The 19,774-nt window shown below is 40.0% G+C and overlaps 1 protein-coding gene and 1 long non-coding RNA gene across 5 annotated transcripts in view; both read right to left on the bottom strand.

Annotated features, from left to right (window-relative positions):
- col12a1b (collagen, type XII, alpha 1b) overlaps positions 1-19,774 on the bottom strand; it is a 169,276-nt gene that overhangs the window by 100,093 nt on the left and 49,409 nt on the right. For all 4 annotated transcript variants that reach the window (XM_085134191.1, XM_085134192.1, XM_085134194.1 and 1 more), the window contains exons 18-27: positions 19,539-19,658; positions 18,258-18,422; positions 17,932-18,078; positions 16,314-16,459; positions 11,578-11,707; positions 8,059-8,204; positions 6,982-7,108; positions 5,772-5,908; positions 2,645-2,774; positions 2,125-2,264 (exon numbers count right to left, since the gene is read on the bottom strand). In XM_085134191.1, the coding sequence (XP_084990317.1) occupies positions 2,125-2,264; positions 2,645-2,774; positions 5,772-5,908; positions 6,982-7,108; positions 8,059-8,204; positions 11,578-11,707; positions 16,314-16,459; positions 17,932-18,078; positions 18,258-18,422; positions 19,539-19,658 (1,388 nt within the window). The remainder of the gene's footprint in view (positions 1-2,124; positions 2,265-2,644; positions 2,775-5,771; positions 5,909-6,981; positions 7,109-8,058; positions 8,205-11,577; positions 11,708-16,313; positions 16,460-17,931; positions 18,079-18,257; positions 18,423-19,538; positions 19,659-19,774) is intronic.
- On the bottom strand, positions 2,819-5,765 carry LOC146502132 (uncharacterized). The gene is made up of 2 exons (XR_014869613.1): positions 3,389-5,765; positions 2,819-3,002 (listed from the first exon to the last, which is right to left on the bottom strand). It is a non-coding gene; the product is annotated as an uncharacterized LOC146502132 (long non-coding RNA).

Here is a 19,774-nt window from a genome sequence, read left to right as displayed (position 1 = left end):
TTGGAAATATCAATATTATTTAACATTAAATCGGTTTAGAATTAATTAAATCAAATTTAAAAATATTAATTACACCCATAAGATTAACAATTTTAAGTATATTGAACATAAAACTATGAATTAATTTTTAAAAAGCCCATGTTTTATTTCTTAGAGTGTACGTAGTGAGGAGGTGAAATTATTAACAAGATAATCGACCTCTGTTGGGGTAGCGTTCAGATAGCTGCTCTGCTCTGTGTTGGTACAGGGCATTGACGATGATAACAGTGGCTGGATTATATTCTTAAACTTAGTTACAGCGCTTTCAGAAAGACATCTACTTTGATAAAGTCCACTCTCCACTGCTGCGTAATCAATTATTGTAAATGTAAATGTTATCAAGAAATGATCAGACAGGAGAGGGTTTTCAGGAAACACTGTTAAATGTTCAGTTTCTATGCCATATGTTAAAACAAGATCTAGAGTGTGATTAAAGTGGTGGGTGGGTTCTTTTACATTTTGAGAGAAACCAATTGAGTCTAACAACAGATTAAATGCCATGTTGAGGCTGTCATTTTTAGCATCAACATGGATGTTAAAATCACCCACAATAATTATTTTATCTGAGCTCAGAACTAAATTAGATATAAAGTCTGAGAAATCAGACAGAAACTCTGTGTAAGGCCCAGGTGGACGATAGATGATAACAAGTAAGACTGGTTTCTGAGTTTCACAGCTGGGGTGGACAATGCTAAGCATCAGGCTTTCAAATGAATTAAAAGTCTGTCTTGGTCTTGCTACAAGCAAGTGGTTTTGCTACAAGCAAAAACACTCACAAAGCTCATTGATTGGTTGGACATGGATGAGACAACTGAAAGCAGATGTCTGCCGCTGCTGCAGACAGACCGCGCTGTCCAAGCAAAGCTCATTTGCATATTTTGAGACAAAGTACTAAAGCGGGTTTATTTACCCAGCTGCTGATAACAAATACAAATGTAACATGAAAAAAAAACTAATTCTGATATCATAGAAGTTAACATGCCAGGTGTCTTTGGCCTCAGCCAGCTGACGTAACGTTTCAAGATCCTTCACCTTCTCACAGCACACGGTTTGTTTGTTTTTGTCTATTTTCCATCTTCTTTTTCCTTTCACCCTAAATTAACTGTGGCAGCTGGCTGTTCCTCCCCGAGCCTCGCTTTGTTGGAAGTTTCATCCTGTTAAAAGGCAGTCCCCCACCATCACCAGTTACTGCTCACTGGGCATCTTCTGGCTGCTGCTATTCTCTTGCTAACATTTTAGGGCCTTTACCTTGTAGAAGGTACAATGTAGAAAACCTTGAGGTGACTGTTGTTGTGAATTCATGTTATAGAAATTAAAAATGTATTTAAATGAGCTGAATTATCATGAGATATCTTTAAAAATGTGTTCACCTAATGCATAGGTTCACTGATCTCTCTTGAAAAAGAGATGAGACATTATTAAAAATGCACCCACAGCCACAGCCTGAATCGGTCTGTGAAGTAAAGTATCTGCAGAGACAAACACATGGCTGGAGCTACACCATGAAAATGTGCAAAACTTCAGCAAAGAAGATCTGAGATGATCCCAACCACAAAACAAGGTTAGTTATTATTATGTTACTCACTATGAAAAGTAATTATCCTAGTCTGCTATCTTAGTTAAGTCCACAGTTAAACTGTGCGTGTCGGGGTCATCATGGCCATCATAGTTTACACGCTGAGGTTTTGAAAGTGTAGCTTAAAGGTGTGCTACACATGAACAATGCCGACAAAAAGCTGCAAAAGCGCAGAATGACAACTGAATAGCATTCTGGACTCACGCCTATGAAAACAAAAGAAGTAATAAAGCACTTCAGTGTGTTGAAATGATGAAGCCTAAGCCAATGCACTAGACACTTAGATCTGAATAAACAGTGTTATCGGATGGTTTACATGTCATCTTTTAACAAGCACATACGCACATGCAGTTTGTTCTGGAAAAAGCTTGAAAATCTGATGTCGCTGCCAGTAGAAACTCTGTATTCAGAGATGGAAAGAACTTCTTCTGCTGCAGTCTTTGTCCCGACTCATTTGAACACAGACATTTTTAGACATGGCCAGGCTGGTCGCATCATCGCCCACTTACCTGCTGGAAGTCTGACTCCCCCCTTTTAACCCAGCCAACACGGTAAAGGGACACGTCGGGGCCTCCGTGTTCCCACGTGACTCTGAATGAGGACTGGGTCACCTCAGAGAACCGCAGGTTCTTGGGCGCAGGAACAACATCTGTAAACGTGGACCGAAATGAGACAGAGGATGTCTTAGTGATGATGCAACAGCATGTGAAGAGTCCCTTTTTTATATTCGTACATAAAATTAAGATATAAAAATACTTAATATTACATTATAAATATAACCCTGCACATCATCTAAAGACTTTTTAGTGTAGACCAACCTTCATGTGATTGCCACTTTCCTAAATCAAACCCTGATTTTGTTTCACTTCATTTGTTCAACCAAAACTTAACAGAGTCTGGTTTCTTGTAGAGGTGGAGGATGCTCTGTTAGGATTGTTCCTGCTTTTGCTATAACCAGAATTAAAGCAGTTGTTTCTCCTTCTTTAATGAGTGCAGGATGACCAAAAAATATAAAATGTAGATTCATACCTGTGATGGCGCTGCCAAGCATCGGGGTCGCGGGACCGTCGTCATAGATCGGGGTGACAGCTAGATCATATTCTGTCTGGGAAATGAGGCTGGACAGCACCAGGGTGGTAATGTCGCCATTAACTTCAATCTGCCAAAGGCAAAATTTAATTATTAGTGACCCTTTTTAAAAAAAAAAATCACTCAGAGGTTGGACAGCTACATTTAGACCCACAGTCCTGAAATACCCACAGATTTTGCAGTAAATACAACGTGGGGGCATTTGTAGCTCAAAAGATAGAGAGAGCTGTCTACAAACTGGAAAGTCAATGCTTTGATCACCAGTTCCTGCACCCTGCATGCCAAACTGTCCTGATGCCTGATGGGTTATAAAAACAAACCCTAAAGCCACTGAATAAAACACCACATGAACTGATGAATGTGACCACAGTTTAATTTCTAATGCAAAACTAAAAAACTAACACAGTTCTCTTTGCCGATTAGCTGGAACATTCATTCCTGCCACAGACCGACGCCTTTAACGGAGCTGTAAACTATCAGTTTAAGAGAAGAGCTCTATGGAACAGGTGAAAGGTGAACATGGTTAATATATAACAATTTTAATTTCATTTTAATTTCTCTGTCTGTATGTGATGCAAGCAAATGACTGAATAACTAAGCAAAGTTAAAATTAGAAAACAGACACTGCAGTTCCTCTGATGGCCACTTGAGGCTGTCTCCAAAACAATGTCAGTCTCCATAGACTTTAGTGGTAAAATGTCCAATATTATATACACATCTACAGCCTGAGACAAAAACATTTTTGAACTCTCTAGGGAGGGAGATTTGTTATATTTCACATCTACTAAATGGACCTCATGGCTTGGGTCACTGTTTGGTGAACTTTAAATGTCATAATCCTCCCCAGATAGATAAAAAAAAATTACTAAATAAGATTTTTATTTGATTATATGTGGCCTTGAGTTAACAGCAGCGCCGTCAGATTTATTGTGTGATGTAGTTGAGAGGTTTTTGAAAGTAGGCTTTGAGTTTATGAGTCAGATTCACCAACTGAGATGAAAGCAAAGAACGTAAAAGACGTGCACTTGTAGGGTCAGAGAATGGTAGGTCATCAAATAAATCAGCGGAAAGCTTTGACATATTAAAGCGCAGAGACAGTCTCCACAGTCTGATTTTTCATTTCAGCAGAGAGTTAAGTTAACTCGGGCATACATCCAGATGCGTGGGCTTCCTCTATAGAGACAAGAAGCCTTCAGCACTAATCCTTAAGAGAAGTCGAGCTGTTTCGCGTCATCTATCAGAACCTTCTGGAAATGTCAGGTATCCACGGACGGCACCATCAGCTGCCGAGTCATCCCAGACTGTTTGTCGTCTGCTGACATCCAAATGAGAAGTTATGAGGACAGAGTGGAGCTGGGATGATGGAGTCAGGCTGGGCTGGCTGCAGCAGACTGCGTGCTTCTGCCAGCAGACTGCGTTTCTCATAAGCACCAGGCCAACAAAGAGGAGCTGCAAGGTCGGCCGTAACTCATCACTTTCCCAGAACGAAGATATCTCTGCTGAGTAAAACTTCACCCATACGAGGCTCTCTGTGAGGCTTTATTGTTCAACGCCAACCCTCAATGACCTTACAAACAATACAACCACTTTCAAACAGACGCAGCTTTTTATTCGATGAGGGAGTGACAGCTGATACGTGCCAATGGAAAAAGATCACAGCTGCACTTACTGAGCCTGATTTAGAAAAGTTGGACGTCATGCTTCTCCTCACACATAAAGTCCTGATCGATCAGACTCCGTCGTGTGTTAAAGACCTCTTAGTATCATTTTATCCCTACAGACCACTTCGCTTTCAGACTGCAGGCTTATTTGTAGTTGCAGAGTTTCTAAAAGCCAAACAGGAGGCAGAGGCCTCAGCTTTCAGGCCGCTCTGCTGTGGAACCATCTCCCCGCTTCATTTCGAGAGACAGACGGCCTCTATACTATTACAATTAGGCTTTAAACTTCTAGTTAGGGCTGGCTCAGGTGACCTTGAACCGTACCTTCTTCATGTTGCTATAGGCTCAAGCTGCCGGGGGACTTCCCATGATGCACTGAGCATTTCTCCTCCTCTCCTCTTTAAGTTTGTGTGCTGATGCTGATTCTACTGGGAATCTTCTTCCTGTCAAAAAGGGAGTTTTTCCTCCCCACTGTTTGCAAGTGCTTATTTTCTTAATGTTGTAAGGTCTTCACCTTATAATATAGAAGGCCTTTGAGAGCACTTTTATTGTGAAGTATGACTATATGAATAAAATGGAATCATATTGAATTAAAATAAAGACGTCCAATTTAATGCACTCGGGAAACAGACAGACATCAGTTATAGCCACTAGGTGCCCTCTCACCGTCCCTTTATCGTCCATTCTGATCAGTGACTTGGAGATTGTGTAGAAGAACTTTGCGGTGCAAAAAAGTGCATGAACTCTATCGTTGGAATCAACATTCTGGTTACATTTGGTTACATTTTATTTTAAATTAAATCCTGATCTTTTCCTGAGCTTAACCAGGTAGTTTTCATGGTTTAACACAACTAAAACAGGGACATGGGGTTAAAGCCTACTTCCCCTCAACCTCCTTAAGCTGATTTTTGCTTCTTCTTTCAAACAAAAAACTCATTATTTCCTTCAATGAACAAACAATCAGCACTGAATAAGGTGACGACTTAGGAGGCCACATACTGGTGCTTTCTATGGGACTGACATGAATGGGAGGCATGCTGGTTCTTATTTTATCACTGATTAATCTACAAATTAATATTCAAATCAATAAACTGAATTAATAGTTTTGTCCAAAATCTAAGCCCATTCAGTTTATAATAAGTTGAAGCAGTGAAAAGCAGCAAATCCTGACATTACAGAGCTGAAACCTGAATATATAATGTATGTGCTTAGAAATGACTGTAACTAATCAATTATTTTGCACTTTCAAACCCAGAAAGTGTAATAAACCACGACCATGAAATATATTGATCATAACTCCACCCATAATTAAACAACTGCTGCATTAGCACTCCCTCTGAGGTTTTTCATGTATTAGTCATGTAACCCTGCAGCGGAGCTAGCACACCATCATAAAGCCACAGCTGTACCTCTTTCACTTCTCCTTCCTCAGGTTTGTAGGTGATGATGTATTTGCGGACAGGTCCAGGAGCAGCATCCCAGTTGAGCCTCATGGTGCTGTGAGTAACGTCGCTGATTCTCAGTTGTCCGGCAGCCGGCCTGGGCACTGCGGGAAGACAGGGCAACGGAAACGTTAACCACCCTGAGTGAAGCTCAACAACATCTCCTCACTCTCAGCATTGTTGTGAAGACATTCAAAGACACTGCCGGCTGACGCTGTAAGGCCAAAACTGAAGAGCTGAAAAACAGACAGCAGCTTATTTTTTATTTTTTATTTTTTTAAAGAAAGCGGTCCTGCTTTGGTTTGTAGTGCATCTGTTTTCTATCGATAAGTTCTCAATCCAAAATTTCGGAGACGAGATCCAGCACTTATAAAACAACAGCTGACATGAAATAAAACTCCAAAACCTCTTACCTTTCCTAAAAACCATTTCTGAGAAAAAAATGATCCAGGATGGAAGTTCTGATTTCAAGTAAACACTTTAGAAAAGTGGGGGGGAGGGATTTTAAATATTTGAATTCTTTCTGAGACAGAGGACCGCTTTAACATAGTTGAGCTCTTTGAGGTAAATAAGAACATGACCAGTGTACGATATGAGTTGGCTACTAAACCACTGTAGTTTACTAACCTTTCTTGTTTTATTTGTGTGGTGCTTTGCACTAACTAGTAGATATCTACTTCTATTTCTTTGTTGCTCCTGTAAAGTTTATAGATATAGTTTGCTAAGAAATCTAGAAAGCTAAATATGGACATTTGCGGCTCCAGAAAATCAAGATGATGATGGATATGAAGGTAAATTGGATGATGAACTAATCAGCAGCACATTGGTTCAGCGGTTAGCACTGACTCACAGACAGACGGCTTACGGTCCGACTGAGGCTGACTGTTTTATGCTTTTGGATCACTGAAAAGAACTGAAGCAGCTTCTAAAGACCTGATTCTTCCTTCAGCTAAAATACTGCTGCTGGACAGTTTTTAATGAGTTTCTAATAGCATTTTTCTTCCATCGTGACTACTTGACACCCAGGCTGATAGCTACACTCCATCTACCTTCACCTGTCCAGTGTTTGGCTTGCTGATGGAGTTTTAATCCACTGACATTACAGGAGCTCTGCCCCTATTAAATGTCCTCAGAGATCACATTTTAAACAGTTAAAAATCAGTTTAACGTTACGTACAGGTGACTCCCGTGCCCTCCAGAGGCTCGCTGGTGGCTTCTCCATACACAGCATAAATTCTGATGTTGTACGCTGTGTTTGGTATCAGCTGCTCCAGCTGGGTACTGGTTACATCTCCAACACGTAGCTGCACAGGGACAGAGGTGAAGGAAAGTGACCGTCGGAACTAGCATACATTGAAACTGGAAGAACGGCTGAACTTGGTGTGCACAGACAAAAGAGTTGTCAAAATATTTTTTAGCATAAATAAAAACAATCAATAAGTAGCTAATAGTCCTAATGATAGTAACTTTAACAATGGCCCAGGTACGAAGTAGAATACATGGATATAACAGAGGGGTTTTGTCTCATACACTTCGGGGTCACCATTGGGGTCTTTGAACGTAAGCCGATAACCTCACTGATTATTCATTAAACCTTTCAATATGTATCTTCTTCTTTTAAATCACACATTGAACACAAAAAAGCAAGAAAATTTTGAGAAATTTGATATAAAAGGGTCTTCACGAAATTGTATGTCAAATAACATGTGCTGCAAAGTAAGTTAATGCTCCCCTCTACTTCACAGTTGCCGCCTGATTGCCAGTAAAGACCACCTCACTGTACATTTAATCATCCTTTAAATTTTCCTCAGCTGTATAATCGCAAATGTAGGTTAACACCAAGGAGGCATTCAGTCCCATCTGTTCTGTTTATATCATCTCGATGACCTCAGGCCATGAGCTAATCCTTCCCATTACCAGCGTGTCTGAGGGCTCTGCTCTTCGTAGGCCTGGCCTGAGCCGGGCTGCAGAGGTCTACTTCCTCATTGTATCCACATCTGGAAGTAGTAAAGTGATGCAAGCAGAAGCCGGCTAATATCAAATAAATGTGGAAAACCTCAACACGCAAATAAAGAGATGTGTCAGATTTGTGCCGATCTACGTGCGAGCGTCCCTGTGTTGTGGTGAATTTGTGACATTGTGGGAACATTATTAAGTTTACTTTCTCACATTGTTGGGACTGGGATCATAAATACAGTTTGCAGACCCAAACCATTGTCAGGGATAAAGTACTGTAACCTTGGTGTTCGTGTACCTCACTCTCCAGCTGAGGCTCGGAGGCATTGATGGAATTGTACAGCAGCATGTAGCCGGTGGCGCCGACTACTCCGTCCCAGCTGACCCTCATGGAGACTGAGGTCTCATCATACACGTTCATGTTCTTCACTGTGTACAGCGGCACTGAGGGGACAGAAACAGTCAGTTTAACACACGGCACAGTCACGGTCTTCTTTGGCTTTGCTAAACAGTAACAGAGTGGACAAATCTCTGTGTTTGTTGGTTCAGCCACAGAAATTAATTCCCTTTTTCAGATTTTCTGGATTAACGCTCCTTGACCTTTTAGTTAAAATATACAGAGGTGGTTTTGGAACAATAACAGGATAATGACCCCAACAGACCCAAAATGTCCCAAAGTGATCTTAAAGCTTGGGGCTTTTGATGGCTTCTGTTTTTTCAAGATATTTTTCAGGACTTATTCGTTACTTTTTGTTGGATGTCACATAAAAAAATCTAACCAACACACTTCATGGAAACACAGAGATATAGAAGATAAAACCAGGTTAACACAGAAAGGTATTTGCTGAAGAAATCTGGCTTCTTGGATACACAGATGTCAAAATAGTTTAAAATTTTGAATGTGCTTTTATTTGATAAAAGATTAATAAATACATTATTTTTTAAAAAAACCAACAAAAAACAAAACAAAACAGTGTGCTCCTAAATCCTGATCTTAAATAGTGCATAGTTAGAATTAATAAAGTCCAAGAAACTGCAGTTCCTCTAATGGCCACTTGAGGCTCTGAAAGCCATGTTAAAAAGTCCAACTTTACTGCAGAACTGAACATGTTTACAGCCTCGACTTTAGTCTCTATGGATATTTTCCCTGCATAACAACTGTATGGCGGGTGAACTCATCCATCTGGAAACTTGATTAGGAGCACTGCCACTTTAAATTACAGGTATCCTGATACATTACAGGCAGCTCTAGCTGATTACTGTCTGCTAGGCTTGTAGACAGTATAAAGGTGGATTTTCCCATGGAAGATCTGCACTGGCTTCACATTTCAGACCGAGAAGCTATATTCATTATTCAGGTCTATGGTTTGGCCTCACCTCTGCTGAACTGGACTTCTGATGTGTTTGAGCCTTTTGGAGCATTATTCTTGGAATTATCTGATAATATGGCTCGCTTTGTGGTACACACTGTTCAAGAAGTTTGGGCTTTAGTCTTGATGAGTGAATATTTTATCAGGCTACTTAACACTGACCAGCAGGGATCTGTGCACCCGCACAATTTATGGACGCAGCTTTCTAACCAAATTAACTACCTTTAGCTGAAGACTTAGCACCCAAGCCTCTCATCAAAATAAGGTTACTTTTAGGACCAAGAAACAAAAATGCTAACAGGCTTCAAACCAATGGGAGAAGCTGGCTATATCCGTCTTTTATCTACAGTCTATAGTAATTGCATTAAAACCCAACCTAATTTTTTTGTATTGGAAAGCGAGAAGAAAGGAGGATGAGTATTTCACACTTTTGCTTTGAAACTGGATGTAAGCTTTTAAACACCCACAAATGTGTGAATTTTGGCTTTTTAAGAGTGTGGCTTTGCAAAAAAATCCCACCTCCTTACTGTTTTAGCACTATGTGACATCATGATATATGTCACCCCCACCCAAACCCACAGACCCCAGACCTTTATAGACACTGTTTTAAGAAGGACATTATGACCTAATCGAGTGTTAGTTTAAAAATTACAGTAAACAAAGCCACAGTAATCTGACAGCTGCTGGCCACCGTAAAACCGACAGCAACACAAGAGCCAGTTATTGTTTTATGACAGTGAGAAGCCGCTTGTTGTAAAAATCAATCACACATTTTAGCACAAATAAAGGGAACTTTAAAGGACAAATGAACAAATAAAATCACTTAGAGCTGTGCACTAAACACGTTGTTAAACTCTATCAGTTTATCTAAGATACATGCAACGACCGCAGACCTGATTAATTTTAACAGTTGCCCCATTTTTCCTATTTCAGACTAACATCCACTCTCAGGATTGCATCATGGGACTGTGTTAAACATATTTCCACCTCAGATCAGATGCTAAATATATGTAGTATAAACACAGATGCTGGACCAGATATGAAGGCGGTCAGATGACTTCCATGGATGTGTGTGAAACAGGATAATGAGCGGAGAAATCAAGCTGTTTATCTCAGAAACCATATGGAAGAAATAGAACGCTTTCCCACAAATGTGAAGCACCACAATGTGATGATTCTATCGGCCTTCAAACCTCCTCTTTAATCATGTCTTTGAACTAAGAGGTTTAAAAAAAATCAACAAGAATGAAAACTCAGCTCTTCTCTCATTCGGTAAGAGCCGTTTTTGAACTTTGGAGAGCGGAGACACAATCCTGCTCAAGCCTCTGAGGTTTAAGATAGGCTATGAAGCTCCCAGCACACAGTTTTAGTGCTGATGTTAATGCCAGAGGAAATGTGTTAGATTTGTATTGTTTATTGTCATTTATGCTTAGAAATATTTAACCATATATGCTTAGAGGTGTATAATCGATTGTGTAGTGATAGGATGTGTGATCCTTAATAGTCTGCAAAGGCTTTGTGCGCATTCCAGAGTGTTCTGGCATTCACACCCACATTCTGGGAGCATGGGAGAGGGCATACCTTCTCTTATTGTTTTATGGTAGGATAAACGTGTCTATATCTGTTTTAGTCTAAGTGCCTTTTGTTTAGATGAACTGCTGGACTTCCAGACCAGCAGGGTTAGGGAAGTCTTTATGGGGTCACACTCTGACCACACACACACACACACACACACACACACACACACACACACACACACACACACACACACACACACACTTACACAACGCACAGGCAAGGTACTCTTTGTTTGTATGTAGATGTCATATGTTAATGAACCTATGTATATTCATGTAACCTCAATAAAAGAGCAGTGTTACGGGGGAGCGGACGAGAGTGACTGGGGTCAAGCGAAGGAACGGCGTTTGTCCAGTTCTCTCCCGTGCACGAGAAACATGAAGAACTTTGCCTACTCGTGTCTTGCTTTGCTGTGTAATTAAATTGTCCTTAACGTTCCAGCGAATAGGTTTATGCTACAAACCTGTAGTCTCTCAGAAAGGTTTGTAAAGGCAGACAGTGCTTGATTTTATACACCTGTGGCAATGGGACTGAAAGCACCTGAATTCAAAGAATAAGCTTTGTTTCTCAGTACTTTTGCCCTTATAGTGTAGCATAGTTAGATTTAGGGCTGGGATCATCACCAGTGATGACCATCATGAGATCATTATTAATGATTTAGAGCAGGGGAATCAAACATAAGGTCCAGGGGCCAGTTGAGACTTTTATCTGGAGTCTAATATTGGACTTTTGTGCATGCGAACAGGCTTTTCGCTGTCTCTGCCCCTCTTCAACTGTCCAACCACTCCAACACCCGTGAAACATAACAGCAGTGCACACTACGTCCGGCACAGAACAAGAAGGTACAGAGGTGAAGAGGAAATACTCACATGTGGTCTCAGTGCCCTTCAGAGGCTCGCTGTTCACCTCGCCAACCACAGAGTAAACATTGACAATGTACTTGGTCAGATGCGACAGTTTCTGCAGCACTAAGGTGTTCACGGATCCGTCGACCAGCACCTGAAATGATAAAGGACTGGTTATCATTCCGTAGCTGGTAAATTTCACCTCAGAAAGTCAAAAAACAGAGTGTCTGGGATCAAAAACCAAAGAAGCCTCTCTTCGTGATGTCATTAAAACTTTTATCTGTCTTTTCACCGTTGGATAATTGTAGTCTGTTGAGCCTGAATCTATTGTGCTGGTGGGAAAGTCTTCGTGCGGGATGTTCAACTTGGCTTTGAAATGGCGTCACATTCCTGCACTATTCTGCTGGAAAATCAAACCCAGCCGAGAAATAACAAACAAACACAAAGAGTCTGCAGCTTCTCAGACTGGTGGACTCTTCAGTTTGGTAATCTGGAAAATATCTCCCTCTTATCAAGTTATTTGTGTCTGTGATTGATTAAGCTCAACCTGTTTCCAATGGATCTCGACCACAGTTTTTCTTGACTCTACTGGTGTGACCTTACCTTAATCTTTATTGAATCAGACACTCAAGATTATCAAAATAGGATGGGAAACAAGCTGATATATTCTCTTTATTTATTTATTTTTTAGCACAAACTTTAGATTTAATTTACTGGAAGCGACCATAACGATATATTTGTTTGCAATATGAAGCCAGGATTATACTTGCTTGCAGAGCAGTGAACCCTTGCTCTGGTAAAGCCACTGTGATCTGTAATGTGCCTATAATACCTATAAGATCTCTCAGTATGTTCATCTGCTTTGTAACAGATGAACATACTTCAATACATTAAAATAAAAAAAGGTTTATTTTGCAATAGTTTTTCTGGTCCAGCCCACCTGAGTTCACATTGGGATACATGTAGCACATTAAATAAAGGGAGTTTCAGCTGATATGAACACTCACGTTACAAACCATGCTATTGTGGGTTAAAACTAGCTGATAACGACTAATAATATATATATATATATATTAGGGGTGCAACGATACTCGTATCGATATTGAACCGTTCGATACAGTGCTTTCGGTTTGGTACGCATATGTATCGAACAATACAAAATTTTTAATTTATTTTATCAACTTTTCTTCTGACGATGCTGTCTGTGTTGACAGCTCAGTGGATCTGCGTTTGACTACTCCGCCTAGGCTGTACTGTCGAGTGCAGACAGAAGCTAAGCTAGCAAGACAGAAGCTAAGCTCGTTGCAACATGGCAAATTGAACCTCCCCCACCCTCATTCAGATCTGGCTTTTGGAACTATTTTGGTCTTCATGTTGTAGAAATGTTTAGCTTATTTTAGAGTTTAGAAATGTGTTAACATAGAATGTAGAATTATTGTAGAGACACTGACACTGCCCTCAATGTAATAAAGGCCTAACTGTGTCATGAACTTAGGAGTAGATTGTAGGAGACCCCTCCCCCAGTTGAACTGTGAAAGGTCTCAACATTTGTAACTGGATAACTGTGGTCTGGAAGGGAGATGGGTTTTATGACCTCTAGGGAGTCACCTACACCCACAGTGTTTTAACTGTCACGCACACTCATTCACGTGCACACACATACATACAGGTATGCATACACAGTCACACACGAGCACTCACATAGACACAGACACAGAGTTTGCAGCACACCGTGGGGGGAGGGGGGTTTATGATGGGGTCGCCTCTATAAAGCTGGCTGTAACTAACAAAGGGGTGAAGATTTTGCAGAGGGACACACCGGCCTCGTCTTCCCTTCTAGAAGTGCATGCTTAAATGAAGATGAATAAAGATGAATACAGGTTTTGTGAAATAACTACTGAGTTCCGGTGCCGTCTCTGGATGCTCGAGGAATAAAAAGAACCGGGGTGAAACTGATTTCACAACAATGTGAAGTATGAGCCTGAAGGTAAGCGCGTCATGGACAAAAGTAAAACAGTATGTTGGATGTGCCACACAATGCTCAATTACATGGGTGGGAACTAGTGCGTTAGCGCAGTTTGCTTGTTAACGTGTTGACGCCGTCCAGCCCCACACACTGGGCGATCCGCAGTAGCTCGTTAACGGAGATTTGCCGTGTTGTGGCGTTAACATCATTTCATATTAATGCTGACAGCACTAGTGGGAACACAATGAATATGACTGCACATTTACGCCAACATCATCCTAGTGCAAAGACAAGTGGAAGCAGGCAAAAACAACAAGCAAGCATGCTACAAACTTTACCCGAGTCATTTAGACAGCCGTTAGCACATGATTCTCCTTATGGGGACCTGATATGTTTAATATGCTGCTGAGAATATAGCCCAGAAGAAGCGCATAGTATAGCTTTTATTTTGGAAAGAGCCATTTCTCTGTAATAAACTCTCTTTTCCAAAGATGAGTGATTTTTCGATCAGATAGATTTTTTTTTTTTATTACTTTGTTGTTTCAGCAACATTAAATTTAAAAACTGTACTTTTGAGTTAAAATATATATTTATAATTTTAATAAATGATGAATTAAAAAAGCATGAACATTTTTTGTATCGAAAAAATATCAAACCGTGACACCAAGGTATCGAACCGAACCGTGAATTTTGTGTATCGTTGCACCCCTAATAAATAAATATGTATTTATTTATTTATTTATTATTTTAATAATAATAATAATATTATTATTATTATTATTATTATTTATATATATATATATATATATATATATATATATATATATATAAATAAATAAATAAATAAATAAATAAATAAATATATATATATATATATATATATATAAATAAATAAATAAATAAATAAATAAATATATATATATATATATATATATATATATATATATATAAATAATCGTTTTAAATAAAAAATTTAATTATAGTTCCAGTCTTAATGAGATCATCAGATCAATCCAGCCTGGTCAGCAGCTGAAACCCTTTTTCTTGCTTCCAGCTGTTTATAGGAGTCTTTCCTTTGAGTTTTTAAAACATCTGTAGCTTTATAGCTTTAACCGTACAGCATCAGGAACCATACGAGCAACTCCAAACACAGCGGTAATCTTCCTAATCGTGTATTATTTTTCCTGACACAGAGATCAGATTGAACAGGAGCCAAGAGTAAAAGTTTAGACATTTAATATTTGTGCTGGGTTTTCATGAATGTACGTGTTTGTTTTTCTTGTGTCCTGCTTCCTTCTGAGCTGTCACAATATCAGTCATTCGCTTATCATAATCCAAGGACTTTATGTTCACAATATTGGAAATTTGAGTTATAATAATAATAATTTTAGAGTCAACTTTACTTTGTTTATTGTGTACTTTTTTTCTTCTTTCTGGCAAATGATGACACTCTAAATATGAGACTCTGTAACCAAACCTTTAAAAAAAATAACAATTACATAGTTTTGTTATAATGATATCAATCCTAGCATCAGGTTTTCAGAGACAAATCCCACTGAGCTGCATCGATTTTTAGTGTCTTTGCCTAAAACAGCAGCTGCACGGGTTGATCGTACATTTTTAAGACTTTAAAATTAAGCCAAGAACACACTTCACTCACCGCACAGCCCCTTCTTTGTCTATTAATTTAACGCATTTCTATTTTTCCTTTTGAATATACACAGTGATATACGAGTTCCACCTCTTGGCAGCACGCTATGGCCTCTGTACTGACCCTCCTTGTAACGGGCTGAAGTGGGTGTAAATCCCAGCAGATAAGGTCTGCACTAATACCCAACACTGTATACATTTTTGAACAGCAGTCCAATGTAAACATGTTAATGAAGAGTGGCTGCAGGGGAGGCATCCTGGCTCAGTGTGAATCTATAACATTAAACCAAATAGATGGAGTGAAATCATTGCAGGCTCTGCCTGACCAGAGCCAGTAAAGGGTCCAGTAACGTGATTTTAAAGACACAACTGACAACAGATCACGTCTAAACTCAGCGTAGGTTCAGTAAACCAGCCAGGATCCACATTTCAGATCCTGGGGGCCACCTAAAGTGCAGTTTTGAATAAAAGCCAGACCTGGGTGTTTGGAAACTCACCCGAGAGTCTGTTTTTGTGTGAGGGAGGGCGGGAGGGAATTTAGCGTTAATTAGTCTGTTTTTGTGCAACTGTCATTATCTGAAATTTACAGGAAGCTGTGGTTTTGGTTTCCTATAAACAAACAAAAGAATTATCTAATTAGCTAATAGGAGCCAAAGGGAATTAATAAGAAAACAAGTTGCTGTTTGATATTCAGAGAATGATCCAACAGCTGGCAAACATAAAGTTTACCATCACAGGAAGCAGACTGAGCGGATTCTTCTAATGAAGTCCTGTAAAATACTCCAATTATCTGAAGGTCTTTTGACCATTTAGAGATGGAACAATAGAATGGATACCAGACAACAATGACATAACCGACTTTATACCGAAACCAGGTGGAGGATGCGAAGAGGAAAAAATAGGGTACTGCCTTTCTCCTCATTTATCCTCATCATACCTTTAAACAGTGTGTTATGTTAGAGATTGCTTTAGATCATTTTCTTGGAGCATATCTTTTGACTTTAATTTCCTGTTTCCTCATCTCTATCTCCTTACTTTAGTTTTTTTTTTTTTTAAATCTTATGTCAATTAAATTTTATTGTGACTGGTATCTGACGAATTAAACCTTGTTGCCTGGTTTTAGGGAGGGCGAGCTTCATCTCACCTCCTCAGTGGGTCCCCCGGCCGCCATCACGTAAGTGACGCGGAATTGGTCCACGGGACCGTCGAGTGGAGTCCAGGTAGCGCGGAAAGAGCTCTGCGTCACCTCCGAGGTCACCAGGTTGGTGGGCGCCGCCACTGACTCATCATCTGAAAAGAAACAAACGGCACAGATATTGGGATCCACAAATCTGCCCTCGCTCCTCTAACAGTAAAGCTCCTGGCCGGCTGCTTCGTTTAAAAACTGGTTTTCTCCGGCTCAGCTGTAAATTGTTTCCTCTTAAAATTGATTTACACACATAAAGTACGTCCACTACGAAAGTTTCCATCAGATGCTTGGATGTGTCGCAACGTCCTTTGAAGGTCTGAAATAATTGAGACTGTCAGGCAGAGCTGAGTCAAATATATCTACAAATTTATCATTTTTTCTTTTATCTTTCAGCCAAGTCTGGATAATGTTGATCTGTGGATAATAAAACACTCAAAGTAATCTCTACTCTCTACTTGTCAGCAGCCATTAGTTTCATCTCTCAAGCTGTACCAATGAAGAGAATGTCTTTGATTTAGACTAAAAGTTTTTGTCAACAGGCTCAGGTTCCTGTAAAACCTGCTGAAAGCCTGTGGGAAAATAAAAACCAATGTCTGATTGTCCATGTTTAAAACTGTTTGTTTTTTTAAACTGTGATGTTTCCACCACCACAGTAATTTTAAAGAATAGTTTGTACAAAGAGCTGTGAGCTGCTATTTACTTGTGAAAATGTACAGAGCTTTAAATCTTTAGCTAAAGCGTACCATATCGCCATGTTCTGCGGCATTTTCATGAGCAGGAATAAGAAGTTTATGATGAAATTGTGATATTTAAATCACACTGCTTTGGACTTTCTGCTTCATTTGTTTTAAATTCTGCCAATGCATACTGTATGTGTTTGCCTTGTCATACCAAGCCGCATTTCCACTAGTGTCCACTTGAGGCAGATTTAGACTGAAAGTCAGTCCCTATAGACTGCCATGATAAAATGTCCAACTTTACAGCAGAAATAAAGAGATTCACAGACCAATACAAAAAACACCCCAGCTTTGGCCTGTGGATGTTTTTCCCTTTCGTAACACCTGTACAGGTGGTGAACAGAATAGAAAAGCCTTATATTGTCATTGTACGTGTACAATGAAACTTTGGGATAAGTCGATAACGAATGTTTGGATAAGTCACCCCTTTGGATTTTGTTAAGGCTTAAAGTTAAGGATGTGGCCATTATGGCTAACAGGATGGTGCAGACACAAGCAGTCGTAGCTGCTAGCCCTGCTCAGCTTCACCTACGCTAATTCAAATCACTGAAGTAGACCTCTAGAACAGCTTTGTGCTGTTGGCACGTCTTGGAGCATTTTAATGGAATTATCTGCTGTGTGGTTAATTACACTAACAGACTGTCCCAGAAGTCTGTACTTCAGTTTTGGTAAGTTTGTTGCTCATAGCAATACTTAGTTTATGTTTAGGTCCATGGATGCTCCTCGATAACATTAAATAATTAAGACGACGTGATTACTCACATATTTTATCTTTTAGTTAGCGCTCATTAGCAGGTATCTGTGCCAGTGTTCTGAGCATGTGGCATCTTCCCTACCTGGGCCCTTAACACTGTTACACAGGTTTTCAGAGAGTTCGTCAACAATGTCCAGCAGGAACTTGAAGTCGTTGACGTTGTACATGTGAATGTCATCTGGGTCAGAGGCGATGGACCTCAGCTCATTCTCATCAGCGTTTTTTACACCTGTGAGAAAAATAAACCATGAGTTTGATGAAGGAAGATGACTAAAGTGGCTGCTGGTTGATCATTTTCAGCCCATTCTAGTAAAGTTAGGTACTGCTTCGCTGCATGCAGGTAGCAATCATCTAAAAGCTCAAACGTGTTTTAATTTCCTTTTCTTTAAACCAGTGAAGCTCACTCACCAATAGCATAGAGCTCGATGTCGCTGTCTCTCAGGTTCTGTGAATTTACGATGACTTCATCCTGGGATTTTCCGTCAGTGATCAGGACGCCTATTTTGCGGGAGTCTGGACGCAACCCCACGTTGGGTTTGAAGTTGTTCTGAAGGATGAAGTTCAGAGCCATTCCTGTATGACAGTGAGGAAGAAGTTTCAGTTATGAGTGCAGATCACAAAGCACTGCATGCTGCTTTTCTGTTGTTTAACCCCTCTGAAACTAACTTGACCAATCAAAAAGCTTACAGCTGGATTATGTGATACTGAATATGTCCATTATCAGGGACAGGAATCGAGAACTGGTTCTATCTAACGACCCCACTTATCCGTTCCTCTTGCACACATGCCACAGTTAGCTGATTTCAGTTCACGTGCCAGACGTGGAAAACAGTGCCACAGTCTAAGAGCGTTGATATGGACATTACTTCACTGGACAAAAGGACAAGAGTGTGATGGTAAAATGGAGACTGCATCTAGGACAAACAGCTGTTAAATTATGCTGCTAACACAACTTCGACTCTTTGCAAGCATCTGCACAGACAGCATGCTAACACTAAGCTAGCCAAGAACTCAGAGTGGAAGCTGAGTGAATTCTGACCCCAACTCAGCAGGCAGATGCTGAACTTCAACAGGTAACAAACTGATGAGCAGCCTTTCTACCTATTCACTGTGATCGCTTTAAAGTTAAACCCCTTATTAATCTATGTGTCTGTCGATGAGTGGTAGGTTTGGATTCCCATGGAAGACCATCATCTTATAGTAGATCAGCTTTTCCTTCCAGCTGTTCAATGCTAAGCTCAGCTTCTGCTCCCAGTGTTTTGTCACTATTAACTTGTACTACTTCTGCTTATATCTTCTCGGAGCGCCTTCTCCTTCAACTGATACAACTGAGTAATAAAATAAAAGTCTTGTTGAATTATTACCAACTATGCTTAGTGTGTCTCGGCTCGCTCTCACGCTCCATGCTGCATCTTATTAACTTTGTGTCTACTCTCTCCGGTAGTTTGTCCATCGTCTTCCTCACACCTGTCTGAAGTTTCTTCCTTTTAAAAGTGAGCTTATCGTTCTCCACTGTGGCTGAGTCTCACACCAAGGCTTTGGCCCCAGTATATAAAGTGCTTTGAAATTATACTTTATACTTTGTATACGTTGTGATTTGCCACAGTATATAAAAATGAATCAAATTTGTCTCCCACACTGGCACCCAGGTCAGTGAGAGCTGGGCCAAAGTACTAAAAAAAAAATCACCTGTCATGGTGTTTCCTCCTTTATATGGCAGGTTGGCAACAGCATTCATCAGGGATTCTTTGGTGGGGTGGGCGTTCAGGTGCCATTCAGTCTTTGGGTCACCGCTGTACTGAGCCAGACCTGCAGAAAATACAACACTAAGGATACAGCAACTCTGATTTGGTGTAAAACAGCTTATTTCAGATACAGGATGGGGTTAGATTGAACTGTTACTCACACAAAGCTACTCTTGTAAA

The sequence above is a fragment of the Neolamprologus multifasciatus genome, chromosome 15 (assembly GCF_963576455.1).
Source record: "Neolamprologus multifasciatus chromosome 15, fNeoMul1.2, whole genome shotgun sequence".
Lineage (NCBI taxonomy): Eukaryota > Metazoa > Chordata > Actinopteri > Cichliformes > Cichlidae > Neolamprologus > Neolamprologus multifasciatus.
This window is presented reverse-complemented; position numbering and strand designations above follow the sequence as displayed.